Source organism: Podarcis tiliguerta, assembly GCF_965153285.1.
Source record: "Podarcis tiliguerta genome assembly, chromosome: 1".
Lineage (NCBI taxonomy): Eukaryota > Metazoa > Chordata > Lepidosauria > Squamata > Lacertidae > Podarcis > Podarcis tiliguerta.
The window spans coordinates 115,258,788-115,280,021 of NC_139534.1; the positions used below are offsets into that span (position 1 = coordinate 115,258,788).

General features: G+C 47.7%; 1 protein-coding gene across 3 annotated transcripts in view; it reads left to right on the forward strand.

Moving 5' to 3' along the window:
- The window catches only part of TUNAR (transmembrane neural differentiation associated intracellular calcium regulator), a 72,050-nt gene extending 51,759 nt beyond the window's left edge, over positions 1-20,291 (forward strand). For all 3 annotated transcript variants that reach the window (XM_083440700.1, XM_083440698.1, XM_083440699.1), the window contains one exon: positions 19,394-20,291. In XM_083440700.1, the coding sequence (XP_083296826.1) occupies positions 19,433-19,579 (147 nt within the window). In that variant the 5' untranslated portion in view covers positions 19,394-19,432 and the 3' untranslated portion in view covers positions 19,580-20,291. The remainder of the gene's footprint in view (positions 1-19,393) is intronic.
- The last annotated feature ends 943 nt before the right edge of the window (positions 20,292-21,234 follow it).

Below are 21,234 nucleotides of genomic sequence, written 5' to 3' on the forward strand. Positions count from 1 at the left end.
TGTTGGCACAGGACTTGACCTGGAATGACTCGGCACTGCGGGACCAGTATCTCGAAGGGCTTTCGGACGAGGTACTGGACCAGTTGGCCACAATGGAACGCCCCACCACGCTGGACACTCTCATTCAACGGAGTCTACAAATAGGCGACCGGTTGGAGGATCGTCGTCAGGCCCGGGGTCGCCGACACTTCCAGTTCACGGCACCAGCTTTTTCCGGCAGCCCCACGGTCACAACTGATTTAACGGAGGAGCCTATGCAGCTCGGGGCAGTGCGGCCACGCCTTTCCCCCGCAGAGAAGGCGCGGCGTCGGGATGGAAATCTCTGTCTTTACTGTGGCGGAAGTGGACACTTCGCTCGGTCCTGCCCTGAGAAACGCCAGCCGCAGGGAAACCGCCAACCCCAGTAGCTGATGGCCCTAGCTACCGGGGGTCCCAAACCGTACAGAATGGGCCCGCACCAATGGACTTGCAACATCTTATGGTTTCGGTACGTTTATACCCTCCAGGTGGGCCCTGGATCCTCACCCATGCTTTGGTAGATTCAGGGGCAACCCGCTCCTATATGGATGCTGCTTTTGCCGCCCATCATCAGGTGCCACTTCGGAACAAGCCAGTACCGGTCCAGGTGGAAGCGATTGACGGACGACTTCTGCGTTCAGGTGCCGTTACTCAGGAGACCCAGCCTCTGGTCCTGTGTCTCCAGCAGCACCGGGAGTTGCGAACTTTGGACATTGCCTCTATGCCCCGCTTCCCCCTGGTGCTCGGGATGGACTGGCTGGAGGCCCACAACGTTCAGATTGACTGGGTCAAACGGACCGTGCACTTCCCAGACCCATGTTCCCATGCTCAATCCGGAACGCTGGCGGCCGCGCCCTCAGAGGAGGCAGCACCCACGCTCCCGGCCGTGTACCAGGACTACCAGGACGTGTTCGAGGAACGGGGGGCAGACCAGCTGCCGCCGCATCGGCCTTTTGACTGCGGCATAGACCTCCAACCCGGAGCGCCTTTACCAGTGAGTCGCTTATATTCCCTAACAGAGCCAGAGCGCGAGGCTTTGCAGGACTTCTTGCGCAAGAACCTGGAGCGTGGGTTCATTAGGCCTTCCACCTCGCCCACCGCGGCGCCGGTGCTTTTTGTTAAGAAGAAATGTGGGGAACTCCGCCCTTGCCATGATTACCGAGCCCTGAACAAAATTACCGTCCCAGACCGGTACCCCTTGCCCCTTATCTCGGAGCTGCTGGAGCGGGTGCAAGGGGCACAGGTGTTCACCAAGCTGGACCTCCGGGGGGCCTACAACTTGATTCGGATCCGAGCCGGGGATGAGTGGAAGACAGCGTTTGGGACCCGGTACGGGCAGTTCGAATATTTGGTTATGCCTTTCGGTTTGTGCAACGCGCCTGCTGTGTTTCAACGCTACATCAACCACGTGTTTCAGGACCTGTTAGACAAGTACGTGGTGGTGTATTTGGATGACATACTGATTTACTCCCGTGACCCGGCTCGCCATGAGGGACATGTCCGGACCGTGCTGCAGCGCTTGCGTGAGCACCGTTTGTACGCAAAGCTCAGCAAGTGCGAGTTCCATCAGCGGACTGTGGACTTCCTTGGTCACCGGCTCTCTCCAGATGGGGTGCAAATGGACCCGGGGAAGGTGACAGCGGTTCAAGAATGGGCGGCACCCCGGAACCGCAAGGACCTACAGCGTTTCCTGGGGTTCGCCAATTACTACCGGACCTTCATCGCTGATTATGCTCATCGCACCACCCCGTTGACCCGGCTACTGCGCCCAAAGACGCCGTTTTCCTGGGACAAGGAGGCAGAGGAGGCGTTTCAGGGGTTGAAGGCCTGTTTCCAGAGGGCACCAATCTTACAACATCCTGACCCCTCTCGACCCTTTGTGGTGGAGACCGACGCTTCCAGTACGGCTCTCGGTGCCGTCTTGTCTCAACAGATTGGTCCTGAAGCGCCACTCTTACCCTGTGCCTTCTATTCCCGCCAGCTCCTACCAGCGGAGCGTAACTATACTGTGTGGGAGCGGGAACTACTGGCCATCAAGGTAGCCTTTGAGGTCTGGCGCCACCATCTTGAGGGGGCACGACATCCGGTGGAGGTGAGAACCGACCACCGGAACCTGGAGTACCTCCAGACCACCCGCAAGCTGAACCAAAGACAGATCCGGTGGGCGTTGTTCTTTTCCCGGTTCCAGTTCCGGATCCGCTACATCCCTAGCTCTCAGAATCAGAAGGCGGATGCCCTGTCCCGGAAACCTGACGACAACGCAGACACGGTACAGCAAGCAGAACCCACCACGATCCTACCTCCGGCTGCATTCCTGGCCACCCAGGAGGCGCAGCCACTGCAGGTTCGGGTGCGGGAACAGCAGCGGGTCGACGCTTGGGCCCAGGAACGACTCCGGGAGCTGGCTGAAGGGTCCAGCCCACAGTATCCGGGGCTGGTCCTGCATCAGGGCCTTCTGCTGCACCACGGTCGTTTGTACATCCCGCCAGGGCCACTACGGCTGGAGGTTCTCCGGATGGCCCATGATGCCCCAGCAGCGGGGCACTTTGGACGGTATCGGACCACCCATCTGGTCAGTCGAGAGTTTTGGTGGCCCCGCCTGAAGGCTGACGTGGCTCGCTACGTTGCTGGTTGTGATGTCTGCCGGCGCGCCAAGGGACCTACCGGGCGACCCCCCGGCCTACTTCAGCCATTGCCAGTTCCACCGCACCCTTGGCACACGGTTTCGTTGGACTTTGTAGTGGACTTACCCTCGTCTCGTGGCTGTACCTGCCTTCTGGTTTTCTCCGACCATTTCACCAAGATGGTGCACTGCGCTCCCTGTCCATCTGTACCCACAGCCAAGGAAACTGCTCAGCTGTACCTTCAGCATGTCTTCCGCCTGCATGGCCTACCTGAGCGCGTGGTGTCCGACCGGGGCGTTCAGTTCACATCCCGGTTCTGGCAAGCACTACACCAGACCCTCGGGACGGAGGTCTGCCTCTCGTCAGCCTACCACCCACAGACCGATGGCCAGACGGAACGGGCGAACGCGGTGCTGGAGCAGTACCTCCGGTGTTACTGCAGCTACCAGCAGGATGACTGGGTCGACCACCTGGCATTGGCGGAGTTCGCCTACAATAACGCGGTGAATGCGTCCACCCAGCAGACCCCGTTCCAGGCCAGTTATGGTTATCATCCACGGCTGTTTCCAGAGGTGCTGCCGACATCCGCAGTCCCGGCGGTGACGGAGTGGCTTCAAGAGCTCCAGTCCCAGCAACAGCTTTTGGTGGAGCAACTGCACCAGGCCAAGGAAGCGTACAAGGCCCAGGCCGACCGCCACCGCCAGGTGGGGCCGGAACTTCGCGTCGGTGACCTGGTTTGGCTCTCCACTCGCCACCTCCACCCCTCTCGACCTTCGCGGAAGTTGGACGCCCGCTTCACCGGCCCGTTCCCTATCGTAGACCAAGTCTCTCCTGTGGCATTTCGTCTCCGGTTACCCGCAACCCTGAAGGTTCACCCGGTCTTCCACAGGTCCCTTTTGAGTCCGGTGGCCCCACCCGACGAGTTCCACCCGAACCGTCCCCGACCGCAGCCAGTGTTGGTTCGGGGAGAGCCTGAGTACGAGGTGGAACGCATCCTGGACTCCCGATACCGCAGGGGGAAGCTGCAGTATCTCATTGACTGGAAGGGGTACGGACCGGAGGACCGTTCCTGGGAACCAGCGGCCAACGTCCACGCACCTGCCTGCCTCCGAGAGTTCCATGCGACGTACCCCGGCAAGCCGGGTCCGGACCCTCGGTTGAGGGGGGGGCCTGGGAGGGGGGATGGTGTGATGGCCTGGGATTCCGATTCGGAGGATGAAACAGAGGAATCCCGGCCTGCACAGGAGTCCCCGCCTCCAGGGCCGGCTGAACTGGGGCCAGGCCTAGATGCTGAAGAGCCTGCACCTGTGGCAGTGCATCAGGAGCTGGCCCCAGGTGAAGCCCTTCTGGCCCCAGAGAGGCTTGACGACTCAGTGGCCACAGGTGAGCCTCCTCCAGGGCCCAGTAACCCTTCGGCCTCTCCTGATCTGCAGAGGTTTAGAGCAGAGAGGCGAAGGGAACTGGTTGCCCCCAGGAGGAGTGCTCGCCTTAAGGCCAGAGGAGGCGGGGCTCCTGGGGGTCGGGACCGCCCCTGGCCTTAGAAGAGGATAAAAGCCCAGTCAGCCCGGCCCCAGGTTGCGGGAGCAACGTCGTTGTTGGCTTCGGACCTTCCTGCGTTCTTGATCCCTGCTCGGCCTCCTGTTCCTGACTATCCGGTACCCCTGTTCCCTGCTCGGCCTCCTGTTCCCGACCATCCGGTGTTCCTGCTCCCTGCACAGCCTCCTGTTCCAGCGTTCCTGTTCACCGCCCGGCACTCTGCCTCGGACCTTGCCCCTCTTCGTGTGGACTTTGCTACACCCAAGGTACCTTACCCCCGGGACCAGCACATATAGTCTGGCCACCATTGCAGAGAGGAGACTATTCTCCACAACAGCAGAGAATTCAGCCCTGCATAGGAGAGTTAAAGGGTACTTCCAGGTGGGTGTTACAGATGACCAACAACTTTTTTTTCTTTGGCAGTGTCCGCATGACACCCTTGGCATAAAAATGGCAGGTTGTATCCCTCCCACCCCATTTAATCCAGATGCATTCTTCATGCAGAAAATTCCGTAAGATTTTTAAAAAATATATATGGGGGGGGGGGAACTGTTGCTGGTTACTCATTTGCATTATATGACTGACACCTCTGCAATATTAAGTGCCAGTCTGGAAGCACCCAGGGTGACTCTGAAACACACTCATCTTTGACCATACACAAGAGTCTTGTGACGTTACAGGTTTGTTCTGAAGAGAAGTTCCAGTGGGTGAGATCCAATGCCGCCATTTTGGTCCCATAGCTGATTTTGATCCAGTGGAGGCATCCCTTCCCCCCCTGCAGCACCCCCCCAGGCCACTCTTTGTGCTGTTTTGGAGGGTCTCTCCATCAGTGCAGGGACATAGGATGGGACGAGGACATGAAGAAGAAGAAGAAGAAGAAGAAGAAGAAGAAGAAGAAGAAGAAGAAGAAGAAGAAGAAGAAGAAGAAGAAGAATAGTAGTAGTAGTAGTAGTAGTAGTAGTAGTAGTTTGGATTTGATATCCCACTTTATCACTACCCTAAGGAGTCTCAAAGCGGCTAACAATCTTCTTTCCCTTCCTCCCCCACAACAAACACTCTGTGAGGTGAAAGAGGCTGAGAGACTTCAGAGAAGTGTGACCTGCCCAAGGTCACCCAGCAGCTGCACGTGGAGGAGCGGGGAAGCAAACCTGGTTCACCAGATTATGAGTCTACCACTCTTAACCACTACACCACACTGGCTCACAGTGAGAGAACATCACCTCCCCTTACCTTAGCAGGCACCTTTGTTGCAAGTGGAACAACAGCAGGGGATTTCACTCCACGGGTGCTGACCTGAGGAACAACAGAACACAAATGCGATCATCCAACCCTTGTGAAAGGTCTATCATTTAGTTAGTTGTGGGGCACAAGGCAGGTAAAGGAAAGGATGGAGAGTCCATATCTGAAGATATGTTTACATACACTGTCTAATCCTCACAGTGTAGGTAAGCTAACCTTCTCTAGCCTGAAAGCTGCATTCAGCCCTGGTCAACCCTCTGTCCAAAAGTGGGTGTGGCTATCCAACACTCTCTCATGCAAATCCACACTGAGAAGGTCACACAAGGACCCTGGGAAGTGCAACAGCTTTCCCATACTCTCCATTTATTTATTTATTTATTTATTTGCTTACTTTTTGGGCATGCCCCTAATGTTGCATTGATGTATGCAAGTTGCGTGTTCAGACCCAGAGACCTCCCCCCTAAATAAAGACACACTTGACTCAAATTTTAGTTTTGTTTTTTGGCAGAATTTAGGCCACAACTTTATTGATTACAGAAAAGTGAGTGGTTGCATAGATTCTGGTTCGACTAGCTCCCTGCACCCTTGCAGGCAGCGCTGACCCAGAGCTCTATCATAGGTCAGCAAGGGTGAACACCTGAGGAAGGTGAAAAGCCTGGGAGCAGACTCTGTTCACTCTTCAGATGCTCCCCTGGACTCAGGCACGGGCACAACCTGTTTTCGGGGGTTGACCAAACCAAATTGAGTCCCTGGATTCCTTTAATGGAATACTCTACACATAGGGATGGCGAGACCATTCTCCCATCCCCATCACATGAACCAGTGCCTATCCACAACCTTACAAGTTGTGACGAATTGCTACGCAGCGGGTGAAACCCAAATGGCTATAACCAATCAGCCAAGTGGGGAAATTCCTGCCGTGCCCTGTCCCAGCGACAGACAATACATGACGGCATAGCAAGGTCAATCGCAAAATGCCCTAAAATTAGGGAGAGGTGGGCGGGTGTTCTGATGCACGAGCCGAAAGAGGAAGCTCTGGGTCATGTGCATGGATTTAAATAGGTCCCTCAGTCCTTTTAGACTGCACCCCATTGGCCAGATTAAACCCAGCAATGAGGGACCAATCGGGTATTGTGGCTATCCAGCAGACCCACCCACAACCAGGAGGTCAATCTCCAGGTCTCACCACAACACATGCCCTCTTTTAGGGAGGACACAATTTACACGTTATGTGGTGGGCCCACTGTACTGTGTTGCATGAAAAAGTGCTTTCTTTTGTCTATCCTGAATCTACTGACAATTTCCTTTGATTACCGATGTTCTAGCATTCTGAGAGATGGAACAGAACAGCAATATGGTTGCCTGAGTTTTGTACAGGTTTCTCAGGGCTTCTTTGTGGGAAAAGGGAGGATACACATTTACTAATAGACAAAGAAGTGGTTTGGTTTTTAATTTTGATTGCAGCGCTCTTAATGTTGCATCTCTGTTTCCCTGAACCTTTCTTAGCCTCCTTGGGAGGGTTTTCTACCCTGAAAGGCAGGGTACACATTTATTAAAGAACTGCATGAAATAATTGAGCAGGGAGCAAATTCAGCCTGGCCTGTTCCCATATCTTTTAACGGAAGCTTGATCTGCAGAAATCACCAGACAGAGGTTTCTAGAGCATGGAGATAAACAAGGCCGCCTGCTGAAGCCTTCAGATGCAGCTGCTGCAGGGGCCTGTTGAAAATCAGGAAATGCATTAAATACTCATTGTGATCAAAAACGCAAAGGTTCACCACTCCGCAGTGGTGTGGATTTTGCATACTGTAGTGGGATGTCAAGATGTGCATTGAACAGCATCACAGAGTTCAGATGAGCTTTGGCATGGAGGGCATTATCTTTAGAGTGCATAATTGCTGCATGTTAATTTTATTTTATCCTTAGCTGCCATGAGCGTTGGGCCGTGCTGGCAGGATCCAAATTCAGTATCTGAAGAAAAGAGAAATAAATTCTAAATCTGACTCTGGATCAAGCTCCGCAGATTTTGGCCATTATGGCATTGATCACTTTTGTTCCTTTTCTTAGACTTGCAAAAATTGTGGTGATGGGCAGGTGTGTCACAAGCTCTCAGCATTCCACGAATGGGAGTCTACTGCAACTTATAGCATGCACTGACTTCTTTGTGGTAGCCCCCATTTATGGAATGCTGCCCCTGGGGAGGTCCATTTGGCACCAGCCTTCTCATTGCTTTGATACCAGGCACAGGTGTTTTTGTTTTCCCAGGCCTTTGGGGGAGCACCAATGATACTGCTATATTATTAAATCTGTTTGTAATGGGTCTATGTGATTTTCTTATTGCATTCTCTCCCCCCCCCCCCCGGTTGTAAATTATTTCACAACTCTTTTACTAGGAAGCAGCACACAGGCCATAAGCACACCATACATTGAAAGCACTATCACACCACTTTGACAGACCCTCCAAGCGTCCCTATTTTTTCAGGGGCAGTCCCAGATTTACAGAAGCCATGCCAGTTTCTGATTTGATCCCAGAATGTCCCACTTTTCCTTAGGATGTCCCTATTTTCATTGGAGAAATATTGAGGGTATGGTATGGAGTCACGTGGCCCCGGAGTCAAAGAGATAAGTAACTATGGTGGAACCTCGGTTGTCAAATATAATCTGTTCTGGAATACCATTCGACTTCCAAAACATTAGACAACCGGGGTGCAATTGCCAGCCAGCAAATTCCTTTTAAAAATAGAGAAACACACCTCAGAAGCTGTTCAACTTCCAAGGTGCGTTCAAAAATGGAAGCATTCACTTCCGGATTGTCGGCATTTGGGTTCCGAATTGTTTGGCAACTGAGGTTCCACTGTATACAACCTTTTGAAGACACCTGAAAGCAGCCCTGTTTAGGGAAGGTTTTTTAACATGTTTAATGTTTTATTATGTTTTTATATGTGTTGGAAGCCCCCCAGAGTGGCTGGGACAACCCAATATAATTCTCAGCAAGGTATTATTATTATTAATTTTGTTATTATTAATATCCCTATTTTTTCTCATTTTGATTCGAGAAAATCACCATTTTATAGTTCAAAATGGGGAAAAATAAATACAATAAATGGACAAATGGACAAAGATTCACAAAATGTTTAGGGGTATGTGTACCCCTGCATCCCTCCACCAAAAAAGCACTGCCTATTTTCATCAGAGAAATGTTGGAGGCTATGCTTTAAACAGTCATGGCTTCCCCCAAATAAGCCCAGGAACTGTCCTTTGTTAAGGATGCTGAGAGTTGTTAGGTGACAGACTACTCCCCTCACGGAGCAACATTTTCCAGAGTTCCCTGGGAGGAGGGATTGGCCTTGCAGTTTGAAAGCACACCAGTGCAAGCAGATAAATAGGTGGGAAGGTAAATTCTGTTTCTGTGTGCTCTGTTTTCCGCCAGAGTGTTCCATTGCGCCAGAAGCGGTTTAGTCATATCGGCCACATGACCTGGAAAGCTGTCTGTGGACAAACGCCGGCTCCCTCGGCCTGAAGTGAGATGAGTGCCACGCCATAGTCGCCTTTGACTGGACTTAACCGTCCAGGAGTCCTTTACTTTTTTTCCTATGTGGGTTAGAGTTGCTGCTGAACTTCAGGAGACCAAAAAAGGTTTATTTCCTGGCATGGAGATGTTCACCATTATGAGATCTGAGAACCTTTCCGACTCGGGGGAAATTCTTTAATTTGCAGCCAATTTGCATGTCCTCAAGTAGCTTCTATTCTCATCATACTTCTTGGCCACAGCAATTCCCTCCCAGCTGTGTGCTGAAGGATATGATGAAGGCTTTGCAACCTTTATGCTGCCATAGAATGTCTCTCCCTTGGCCCATTTGACTGCCTTGCATTCCTCTAAAGCAACATTTTGTAGCCAGATTTCAATTGACCCTATTACAGTTGTTGTTGTTAATTACATCCTTCCTTTCCACCCAAATGGCTCTTTTGCTGTTTAGTGGATTTGGACTGCCCCCCCTTCCACAACCTGCTCCTCTCCAGATGTTTTAAACTGCAACTCCTATCATCCCAGACCATTGGCTTGTCTCTTATCTGACAGCCCCAGTCATAAAATTGTAGAGTTGGAAGGGCCCCTAAGATTCATCTAGTCCAACCCCCTGCAATGCAGGGATCCTGTCAACAAGCTGCCCTTGGTGGGCTCAAACCACCAACCTTCTGGTTAATGGCCAGACACATTTACCCATAGCATCACCTGGCACTTTTGATGGGTTTATCTTTTAAACCAAAGATGGGGAAAATATGACATTCCTGGTTTTGTGGTATTCTCATCCATCACACTCAACATGACCAATGGTCAGAGTTCCACCCACTCTCTGGAACACAGTTTTATTTGCGGTTCATGAGGCAGGAACTGTGAACCGCCTTGAGTTCTGTGAACTGCCCGGAGATGCGGGTGGTGCTGTGGTCTAAGCCACTCAGCCTCTTGGGCTTGCCGATCAGAAGGTTGACTGTTCGAATCCCCATGACTAATCCCCATGAGTTCCTGCTGCTCTGTCCTCACTTCTGCCAACCTAGCAGTTCAAAAGCATGGCAGTGTAAGTAGATAAATAGGTACCACTGTGGCAGGAAGGTAAACAGCGTTTCCATGTGCTCTGGCTTCCATCACGGTGTTCCATTGCACCAGAAGCGGTTTAGTCATGCTGGCCACATGACCCAGAAAGCTGTCTGTGGACAAACACTGGCTCCCTCAGCCTAACCCTAACCCCATAGTCAAATTTGACTGGACTTAATCATCCAGGAGTCCTTTACCTTTACCTATAGGGCAGTATATAAATTCAGTTAACAACAACAACAACTGTGGCAGACTTTAAGCACTCCTAAAGACCTGTCTATTTAAACAGGCATTTCATCACATGGTAATTTTTTTTATGTTTTATTGATATTTAACGGAATGCTTTGTTGATAACTTCTTTTTGTTTTTTACTTAGGCATTTTTTTGTATTTTTGGTTTTAAATGTATATACCTTTTTTCTTTTTTAATTATCTTACTAGATTTTATATAAACTCATTATGGACTTTGCATATTAAGTAATGATCATAAGGATGATGGGAGGTTGAGGAAGGCTGATCTGGGCTGTTCTCATTCACTAAACTATTACTAGAGAGCGGAGGGAAGTATTTTGTAAGGGCTAGATGGGAAGAACCACGGATCCAATGTGTGGAAGGAAATCAGCCACTGGGGCCGCTCTGCGAAAACTAGCAGAGTTCTCTGGGTGCTATAATGTGCAGCTTCTAAGTCTGTTCTCATGCTTCCGTTCATGCAAGACAATATGCCCAAGTGGAGACCATCTCTGGATCTTGTGCCACTGCTTTGCACATTGCTTCAGCACATGGTGAGACACCACCCTTCCGTGAGTGGAACGCCTTCTGCATATCTAATATGCCACATTTCATTTGGATCCAACCCATGAGCTTGGAAGACTAAGGGGAAGCAATATACACGTGCCATAACAACCATTAGTCTAGTGTCTAGAGTAATCTAGGACCAGCACAGTGTAGTGGTCAGAGTGTTGGACTAGGACCTGAGAGACCAGGGGGTTCAAATCCCTACTTAGCCATAATGCTTCCTGGGTGACCTTGGGCCAATCTCTCCCTCTCATCCTAACCTACCTCACAGGGTTGTTGTGAGGATACAAGGGGGGACCATGAGTGCCACCTTGAGCTCCTTAGAAGAAATCTGGGATATAACTGTGATATAAATAGATAAGGTCAATGATCACATTGGCTTTGCTTTATTTAGTTATTAATGAAGAACCATCTCTACGCTCACTACCTATTGCAGAGCACTTCCTCATTACACCAGGCCAATTCTGAGTAGTATATTGCAAAAATATAATTGTTAGCACTGGTAGATTCACAATAATAGCTAAGGCTAGATGTGAGATGATAAACATAGCAATCTCTGCATCAGATAATTTTTGGTTGCCTTACTTGTAAATGGCATTACTAACTGTATTTGTTTTATTCTTTTCATGTTCTTGTTTTATGATATGTTGATTATTCATTGTTTTGTGGTTGTGGGCACATCTATACTGTTGGTTAATGAGGATAGTAAGTTCCCTGTACCTTCATTATTTCTCCATTTTCCATAGGACCTTCTCCTCTAAATCACTGCCTTCTCACACTTCCCTCCCCTCAGTACAGATTTTCTCATACAAGGGATACTCCAAAAGGGACTGGGGTATAAGAAAGTCCAGAACAGGGGAGGGAAAAGTGTGGGAAGGCAGTGATTTAGAAGAAAATGGTATACAAACAATGGTGAATTAATAGAGGTGCAGAGAGCTTCCTATTCACATTAAACAACTGTATGGACAAGCCTGGTATTTTAGTTTATGCAATTTGTCCTGAGATTTTAGGGTGAAGGGTGGGTAAGAAATACCAGAAAGAAAGAAAGTCAAAAACATATTAATGCATGATGGAGTCAAGTAGTTGCACAACTAACAAATTACTGAACTGATTGCTCAGTTGCCCAATGGTAATCCATTTTTCCAATATTGTACTCCATTCCAATGCACAGTTAAGGCCTCCTTGAGAGGCTTCTGCATGGCTGGGAGAATGTGCAAGAGCCTATTGGATGGATCTGTTAATGGAGAATTGGTGTCACATAGAAAGAGCTGGTGCTCATTATGTGGGAAGACTCACATAACCAACCCCATTCTATTTCATATATATAGACACGAAAGGATCAATGTGGAGAGCCTGCTGGTGCTTTTGCACCAGCATAGCGCACTACTGCTTCTCCCTCCCCCCTCCACCTGATTGTAAGCAGCAGCAGCGCAACCGACCGGAGCTCAGGGGACCATTGTCACCCCACCGCTATTGCAGTCAGCTGCATTTGTGCAACCTGAATTTTCTGGTATGTGATTGAATCCTACCTGAAAACAGCAACTACAGTGGTACCTCGGGTTAAGAACTTAATTCGTTGTGGAGGTCCGTTCTTAACCTGAAACTGTTCTTAACCTGAGACACCACTTTAGCTAATGGGGCCTCCCACTGCTGCCATGCTGGTGGAGCACGATTTCTGTACACATCCTGAAGCAAAGTTCTTAACCTGAAGCACTATTTCTGGGTTAGCGGAGTCTGTAATCTGAAGCGTCTGCAACCCGAGGTACCACTGAGAGCCAGTGTGGTGAGAGCCAGTGTGGTGTAGTGGTTAAGAGCGGTAGTCACGTAATCTGGGTAACCGGGTTCGCGTCTCCGCTCCTCCACATGCAGCTGCTGGGTGACCTTGGGCCAGTCACAGTCTCTCAGCCCCACTCACCTCACAGAGTGTTTGTTGTGGGGGAGGAAGGGAAAGGAGAATGTTAGCCGCTTTGAGACTCCTTAAAGGGAGTGAAAGGCGGGATATCAAATCCAAACTCTTCTTCTTCTTCTTCACTGTATCTAGAAGCACCTAGATTTACCCATGAGTGCACAACAGTTTTTTCCAATCCTGGTAGGAACCTTTCCTGGCCCTGAATAGCTGCATGAAAAATTGAAAGTATTTACTATCATAGAATCATAGAATTGTAGAATTGGAAGAGACTGTGAGGACCATCTAATCCATGGGTAGGCAAACTAAGGCCCGGGGACTGGATTCAGCCCAATCGCCTTCTAAATCCGGCCCGCGGATGGTCTGGGAACCAGCATGTTTTTACATGAGAAGAATGTGTGCTTTTATTTAAAATGCATCTCTGGGTTATTTGTGGGGCATAGGAATCCATTCATTATGTTTTTTCAAAATATAGTCCGGCCCCCCATAAGGTCTGAGGGACAATGGACCGGCCCCCTGCTGAAAAAGTTTGCTGACCCCTGATTAATCCAATCCAATCTTTTGTGGGGCTTGAACCCATGACCCTGAGATTATGAATCTCATGCTCTACCAACTGAGCTAGACTATACTATGAATTAACCTTACTGGAAACCAAAGAAATCACAGAATTGCAGAGTCGGAAGGGATCCTGAGCATCATCAAATGCAACCCCCTGCAATGCAGGGATATGCAGTTGTCCCATACAGGGTTCGAACCTGTAACCTTGGCATTATTAGCACCACACTCTAACCAACTGAGCTAGAGCAGGAGAAGTGTTGAATCTCTGCTTGTTGCGCAGCTGTTACATCAGCACAGGAGTCATGCCACAGAATGAACCCAGCAAACTTACCAACTTGTACCCCCGGTCCAAGAGAAATCATTAGTCTACCTTAGTCGATAACAAGCACCAGAGAAATAAGGCTGCCAAATGACCAGAAAAGGGGTCTGGCATGCTCTTGTGCTCCTAATTTCAGGATCATGTATGGAAACACAGCCTGGTTGCTATTAAAGGCAGTGCCACGGGGGCTGGTTTAAAACTTGGCAACCCTGCAGACAGAGAGTAGCTCATGAGTGAGCCCAACAACACCCCCTGCTATGCTACATTTGGGCACCCCTGGAAATGCATTCCCCCAAAATAATCCGAGAGGAAATGCTTCAACTTTTTTTGAGACAGGCTCTGAATGTTGCCGGCACCTTGGCTTGCACTTGAAAAAGTTGTGGGAATGATGTGATTTGAGATTAAAAGCAATAATTTATTAAGATGCTCCAGAGAGATGCATGAGGAAAGCTTATCCCGTGGAGAACTGAACGGATTCAACTCTCACAGCTTCCGCAGCGCCAGAAGTAATTAATTATCGCATCGCAGAAACTTGCTTGACACCATGTTGGACCAGGCTCAACATTATGCTGGCAAGCATTATCTGATGATTTGCAAAACAAGTCAGGCCTCTTCTTTGGTAACCATTTCCTAAAGGCCACATCTGCCGGTGGTGTAAATCAAGAGCAGCTTTCCCTTTCTTTGAACGGAGCATGAAAAAAGACCGAAAAATGAGGATCTGTCCCACACCTCTGTTCAGTCTAGCTTGACTATCAGCCCCCAGTTCTGTATGCTTTCATACACAATCGCAGATCTCCCAGGCAAATTGTTCAGAAATTTCAGCATGTTTTCTATCCCTAGGCTATTAATTGTGATGACACATTAAGAGATAAGGGAGCATTAATTTTGGGAGGATAGTTTCATCCCTCTGCAGATGAGAGATATACAACAGAAACCTGCTTTGATTGGCAAACTGAAGTAACCCCCAGAAGGAAGGGGTAAAGAGGTGTGTAAGTTCCTGCGCTGTTGGAGTGCCGAGTCTCCCTTATCTCCTAAAGAAGAGAGGCACCAGCAGTGATCAAATTGCCAAGTAGGGAAGAGAAGATTCTGGGGAATGCGTAGGCTTGAGCCATATGAATGAGACAAAAGAACGGAATATTCCTTTGTTATTTATCATTTCTTTTAAACGTGCTGCCGCTCCCTTCTTCTGAAGCGCAGAAGGTTGTTCGAAGTTTGGCCAAACTCATGATGGTAGCTTTGAGAACACTGTCCAACCAACTCATCCTCTGTCATCCCCTCCTCCTTGTGCCCTCCATCTTTCCCAACATTAGGGTCTTTTCCAGGGAATCTTCTCTTCTCATGAGGTAGCCAAAGTATTGGAGTCTCAGCTTCAGGACCTGTCCTTCCAGTGAGCACTCAGGGCTGATTTCCTTCAGAATGGATAGGTTTGATCTTCTTGCAGTCCATGGGACTCTCAAGAGTCTCCTCTAGCACCATAATTCAAAAGCATCAATTCTTCGGCGATCAGCCTTCTTTATGGTCCAGCTCTCACTTCCATACATGCCACACAAGTTAGTTGTTTGGAAATCAGGCAATAAGAATCCCTGGGATCCTAAAGAGCTGTTTCCCCATTCTCTTTAATGTACATTTCCTGCTTCTCTCTTATTTTCTAATAGCCTTTGGAATATCCATTATTTGCTCTTCCTTTTTTCATAGAGACCAGGATGTACCGTATCTTTCCTGTGGTGGGCTCATTTGAGATCAGGTACTCCCTACACATTATTTGCTGCAAATACTGCTACACAGTAAGTGTGGTTGGGGGCTAAGGACTCCTGTGCCCAAATGGCAAATGCACAGTGTGAAAATTTAGCAAAAGGGCTTGAGCATGTCTCAGCTGTGCAGGACCTAAAGCCAGGAACTCATTAAGAATCCACTACATATCTCACTTACAGAATAAGGATAGACATGCTGCACTTCTGTGGAGAACAAGCCCCTCTTGAAATGACCATGCTGTAAGATCTGGGCTCCCTCCACGCAGACTGAAGGTGTAAATGGGTGAATACTCATATTTCTTAAAGCTACGGCAGTCTCCACTGTGTCTTCAATTCTCCAAAACAGCACAAACCCTGGGTGAGCAGCTGGAACCCCCTGGAATCTTGCTGTCACTCGGCAGAGTGTGGAGGTGGCTCCCAACTTCTGTAAAAACATTACCAGCCTGGGTAGGGGCTGAGAGATTGGTTCTTCAACACCTTAGGACATGTTTTCCACTGGATTTTGATGAACACCAGTTCACTTACAGGAGAAATAGGTCAACAGACGAAGCCATACCCACAGCTTTTCACCTTGCAGCGAGTCATCTGGAGAGACCGGGGAATTAATGCTGTTTATTGATTATAGCTCAGCTTTTAATGCCATCCTTCCGGACATTTTTATTAAAAAGCTGATGGACCTGGACCTTTCCCCTACCATCTGTGATTGGATTAAAGACTTTCTGAGGGCTCGCGCACAAATAGTGAGGATTGGGCCTGTTACAACTACCTCTCTGAAGCTCAGCACTGGCACCCCACAGGGATGCGTGTTGAGTCCCTACCTGTACTCGTTGTATACATATGACTGCATTTCATCTGATCCATCCACTGAAATTATTAAGTTTGCAGATGATATCACTATAATGGGTCTGATTGCAGGTGAAGATGAATCAGCGTATAGGGAGGAGGTTCAAAAAGTCTCCACATGGTGCCTAGAGAACAACTTGCACCTAAATATCAGCAAGACAAAGGAGATGGTGCTGGACTTTCAGAGGAAGAGAGAGGAACTAGCCCCATTGTATATCAGGGGGGTGTGTGTGTGGAGAGAGTCTCTTCCTTTAAATTCCTGGGAGTTTTCCTCAGTGAAGACCTCACTTGGAAAATCAATACAACCCAGGTGGTTAGGAAGGCCCAACAGAGACTCCATTTCCTCAGAGTCTTGTAAAAGAACAATGTCAAACAAAAATTGATTATCTCCTTCTACCGGGCCACAATAGTGTCCTTTCATACCCTATAACAGTGTGGTATGCTGGTTTGACAGCCACAGACAGGAAGTCCCTACAGAGGGTGGCGAATACAGCATATGACATCATGGGCTATCCTCTGAGTTCGCTAGATGACATCGCGGGAGACCGCTGCCTCAGGAGAGCAAGGAAAATTCTTAGGGATGACTCACCCCCTGCCAACATTTCTTTAATCTCCTACCTTTGGGCAGGAGATACAGAAGTATAGTCAGTCGCACCAACAGGTTAAAGAACAGTTTTTTCCGTGGGCTGTTGGGCTGCTGAATGGGAAAAAATAGTGGTGTAATTGACTTCCGACAAGCTCACAGAGCGCGAACAAGACTGTGTGTAGGGGGGGGGGCTCATTTAATTTCACTGCACACAGGTGGTGTAGTGACAATAAAGGTTTATTATTATTATTATTATTATTATTATTATTAGGGATGAAACCATGGCAAAATCAAGTGGGTCAAGATCCTGCCTTGCTTTCAATGAAGGATATGGAACTTTCTGAGTTGTGGATGCAGCTAGGCATAATGCGATTGCCTTTCAGAGACCAAATATCAGTCATGGGTGTGTGTGTTTGTGTGGGTGTTTTGGGGTGGGTGTGTTTTTCACTGTCCTAAAAAGCTTGCAGCTTCAGAAAGTGGGACTGTCCACCACCATATCCCACCGCCAGCAGCTGTCCATGCTGCAAATGTTTCATTTTATATTAAGGAGAAGGAAAAACAAAAACAAAGAGAAAAGCAGTTCCATCTCTGGTTTTATTCTGCATTATTTATAAGAAAGTCATTGTACTTTTCTTTCTGTGCAGGGAAAATATAGAAAAAAGGCGGGGGACTCTTGTTTACCTCCTGGGATTGTTTTCCTCCCCCTGATTATATTAGCAGAAATGAGATTTGGCCAAGCCTGTTCTGTTATGCCCTCACCTGTGCTGCTGCAGAGTGTCAGATCTTGAAATCAGAACTTCTGAGAACCTGGGAAAGGCTAATAAATAAACCCTTTTGGCTCCAGGTTACAGAGCCCAGAGATGGTCCGGGTGTGCAGCCTAACAGGGGGTCGGGGTGGTTTTCGTCATATCAAAGTGAGGTCTGGCAAGGTTTATTTATTTGTTTAAGAATAAATAAAAAGAGACAATGAGGTGTAGTTGTTAGAGTGTTAGACTAGAACCTGAGAGACCAGGGTTCGAATCTCCATTCAGCCATGAACAGCATTTGAGACTCCCCCATTGTTCTAGGCACATTTTGCGACAGGGAATTTCATTAGCTTGAGCAGTTTCTGAGCTCTGGGCACAGTATTACGCCTAAGATTTCAGTACAAGGAAAGGAGGACCTTTTTCTGCCTCCCCACTTCCATCTACTCTCTGAAGACGGGAGAAGAGACCCTCTTAAGAATATTAGGGGGCTGGGCAGGCGAAGGACTAGACCATGTAAAAAATGAACATAATACTTTAGCTGCCGTTCATACATTTTCAGCTTTGTATTCTGGTTATGTTAAAAAGTGCACCTAGACATTCCATTGCTGTGCCCATTATCCAGGTTTAAGGTGCCATTTAGCTCCTAGCTTTCATATCTCAGTTTCTAACACTGGCCAAGAAGCCCAGTGGGTGACTCTGGGCCAGTCATTAATTCTCAGTCCCACTTACCTAATGAGGCTGCTGTGAAGATAAAATAGGGAGGGGGAACCATATGCACCACCTTGAGCTCAAATGTGGAAAGGTGGGATGCATATTTAATAAATAAACAAGCAAAAGCTTTCTATTTGCCTGCACACGAAAACCCCATAGCCAGGCCGTTTTTGTTTGGGGGTGCTTGGTTTTTTTGCAACCCTATGCAGTCGAAAACTAGCCTTCCTGTTCCTTTTAGGAATAGACAAATCAGTCAATTTCAGATTCTCAATACTAAAAACTAAAATTATATTGTTGTAACCCACTGTGGACCTTACGATAAAGGGTGGGAAAGAAATCTTGTAAATAAAATAAAATAACATCTAGCTGGCTTGCAGAATGATTGGTTGACTATTATCAGCATAAGAGATGCTCATTATTATAGGGGTTATTACTATTATTTATTTCATTTCTCTATTTTTAAGAAAAATGCTAAAGTGGTTTACAGCATATTAAAACATCAATAAAACAATCCAGAATCAAACATTTCTGAAGAAAGTCATATATAGATTATACAGTCAGAGCAACATAATTAACAGAAAATTAACAGAAAACTAAAATGTTATCTTAAAGATTTCAAAATAAAACATTACAAAGGAGGTCAACTACAGAATTCAACACAAAGGGATGGGAGGGTGGGAATTCAATTCAGTTCTCATTTAAAAGTTACCCAATTTGCACTTTTCAAGACAATATGCAAACCAAAACACAGCCATCTTTCAGAATTCACCTTTCTCCAAAATTTTACAATGCAGGTCCCCAGCCTATAAATATGTACAAAAATGAATATGCGGGTGTAAAGTATGCACAAAATGCATTTATTAATGAAAATAACAGGCGAAATGCATTAGATTTGGGGACGGTGCTTTGCAAAAACATGCCTATCATGCAAAACTACATACAGAAGTGTGGTAAATATTGCCCTCAGGTACTAAAGCATTTTCACGAGGCCTTATTAGTTTTAATTTTAAAAATTGCAAGCTGATGTGAAAATGTGGAGAACTGAAGACTGGAAAAAACGAGGAACTGACACTGACAAGAATTTGTCCATTCACTAATTCATAAATAGAGCAATAGTATTCTGACTCTCTGCTTTGCTCCCTCCTTATCTCTCTTTTTTTTTACATTGTAGGTTAGCCTGAGGAGAAGGATTAAGAAACTGGCTACCAAGATGGTAATCACTAGTGGAAATGAAGAAGAAAAAGGCAACCAGGAAAAGGAGAGCAAAGAGGAGTCCATCCTGGCAATGCTGGGCATTATCGGGACAATCCTGAACCTTGTCGTGATCATTTTTGTGTACATCTACACGACATTGTGAGCCGCAGACGCAAAGCGGGGGAGACAGCTGACAAGAGGTGATGGCAAACGTGGCCGGCTATTGACACACGGCTTAATGAGAATTGACTCTGTAGTATATTAAGACGTCATAAAAGCTCTGCCTGAGGGCGTTGGAGGTTGAAGCACAATTAATTGAACAAGACTTTTTTCACACAGTTACAAGCAAAACTCGCATCTCTCTCTCTCTCTCTCTCTCTCTCTCTCTCTCTCTCTCTCTGTTCTAGAGAAATGAGTGCAAATCTGTAAGTATCAGCTTTGGACAGGGGGGTCAAGGGAAAACCCCCCACTATGGATAAAACTTTTCAATATAGCCAAAGACTGGACACTATTATAAACAGTGACAAATATATAGCATATCTGTGCCAAGTTACGTTCCATGCCCAATTAGTCCGCGTCTTCTCTTCTCTCCTTTCTTTGATTTACATCGAAGCTAGCAAGCTTTTCTTTCTCTCGCTCTTTGTTTTTCCAGTTTTTAACTTAAAATGAACATATGGTGCAATCACAAGGTAGGGGGGAGGGGAACCAGCTACTCCGCTGAGCTGCCTGAGCTACCAAAGGGTAAAACCTTGAGCAAAGTAAGGTTACCTGACGTTCCTTTTCTCTCTCGGTTGCTTGACATCTGTGTCTGTTCAAACCGATGTTTATAAATATATATTTTTAATAAATGTGCTATATTTTTAGCATGAGCCAAACTTTGGGCGACGCCAGTGTTGTTGTTTTTCAGCCTGGGTTTGTTCCACAAAAGAACGCCCCTCTCTCTCCCCTTCCTCCATCCTCCCCCCCCCCCACCTTCTAAATCAGCGTATGCCAAGGGTTTGGGCTTTAGTTTTGTTTCTTTGCAGCAGAGACAGACACCTTGTTTCCTGCTCCACTGCAGAGCACAGACACATCATGCTTACATGCCTGACTTGAAACGGGAATATCAGTTGGAAAACATCGCATTTCATATGGAGGTATGGCACGGCGACCTTTGCCAAGTCGTTTCATGGGCACAACTCTATATATAGACAGACGACAACAGGGCCAGAAAGAGTTGTTCCACCTCCACGCTTCCTCTCAGAGAATTTCAAGCCTTTCAAATACGTACTCAGTTCCCATTTTTGACGGGGACTTCAAGGCTATACTGAAGTCCCATTAAGTTCAATGGGGCTTGCTGTGAGATAAACGAATATAAGATTGCGGCCCACATCTTTGAATGGGATTTAGATTGCGAGGGGAATCTGAAAATCTGTGGCTTCTTCACGGTGTCCGTGGACATAGGAGCCAACTCCTTTCGCCCCCCCCCCAAAATAAAATATTTGAGGGAGACGGGCCCCTACAAAGTTGATGGGCATTCCCATTCAAATGGTGTGTGTGCACTGTCATGTGACTGATTATGTGGGGCAGGGCTTACCTGGGCCCCCACAATATTTTATTCAAGCCGGCACCCCTGCTCTTGGATATGAGTTCAAAACTGGATAGTATTTGTTTGAGAGGTCCTCCCACTTCTCTTACTAATACTTCGCAAGTACTGCTTTTTGTTTCGCCTGCTTTGGACTAATGCTGGGGTGCCCTCAAGACCCCCGGGGAACCTTCACATTTTTATGCAGGGGGATGGAACTCTGTGAGAAAGGATAAATGGCAGTGACAGGAGGT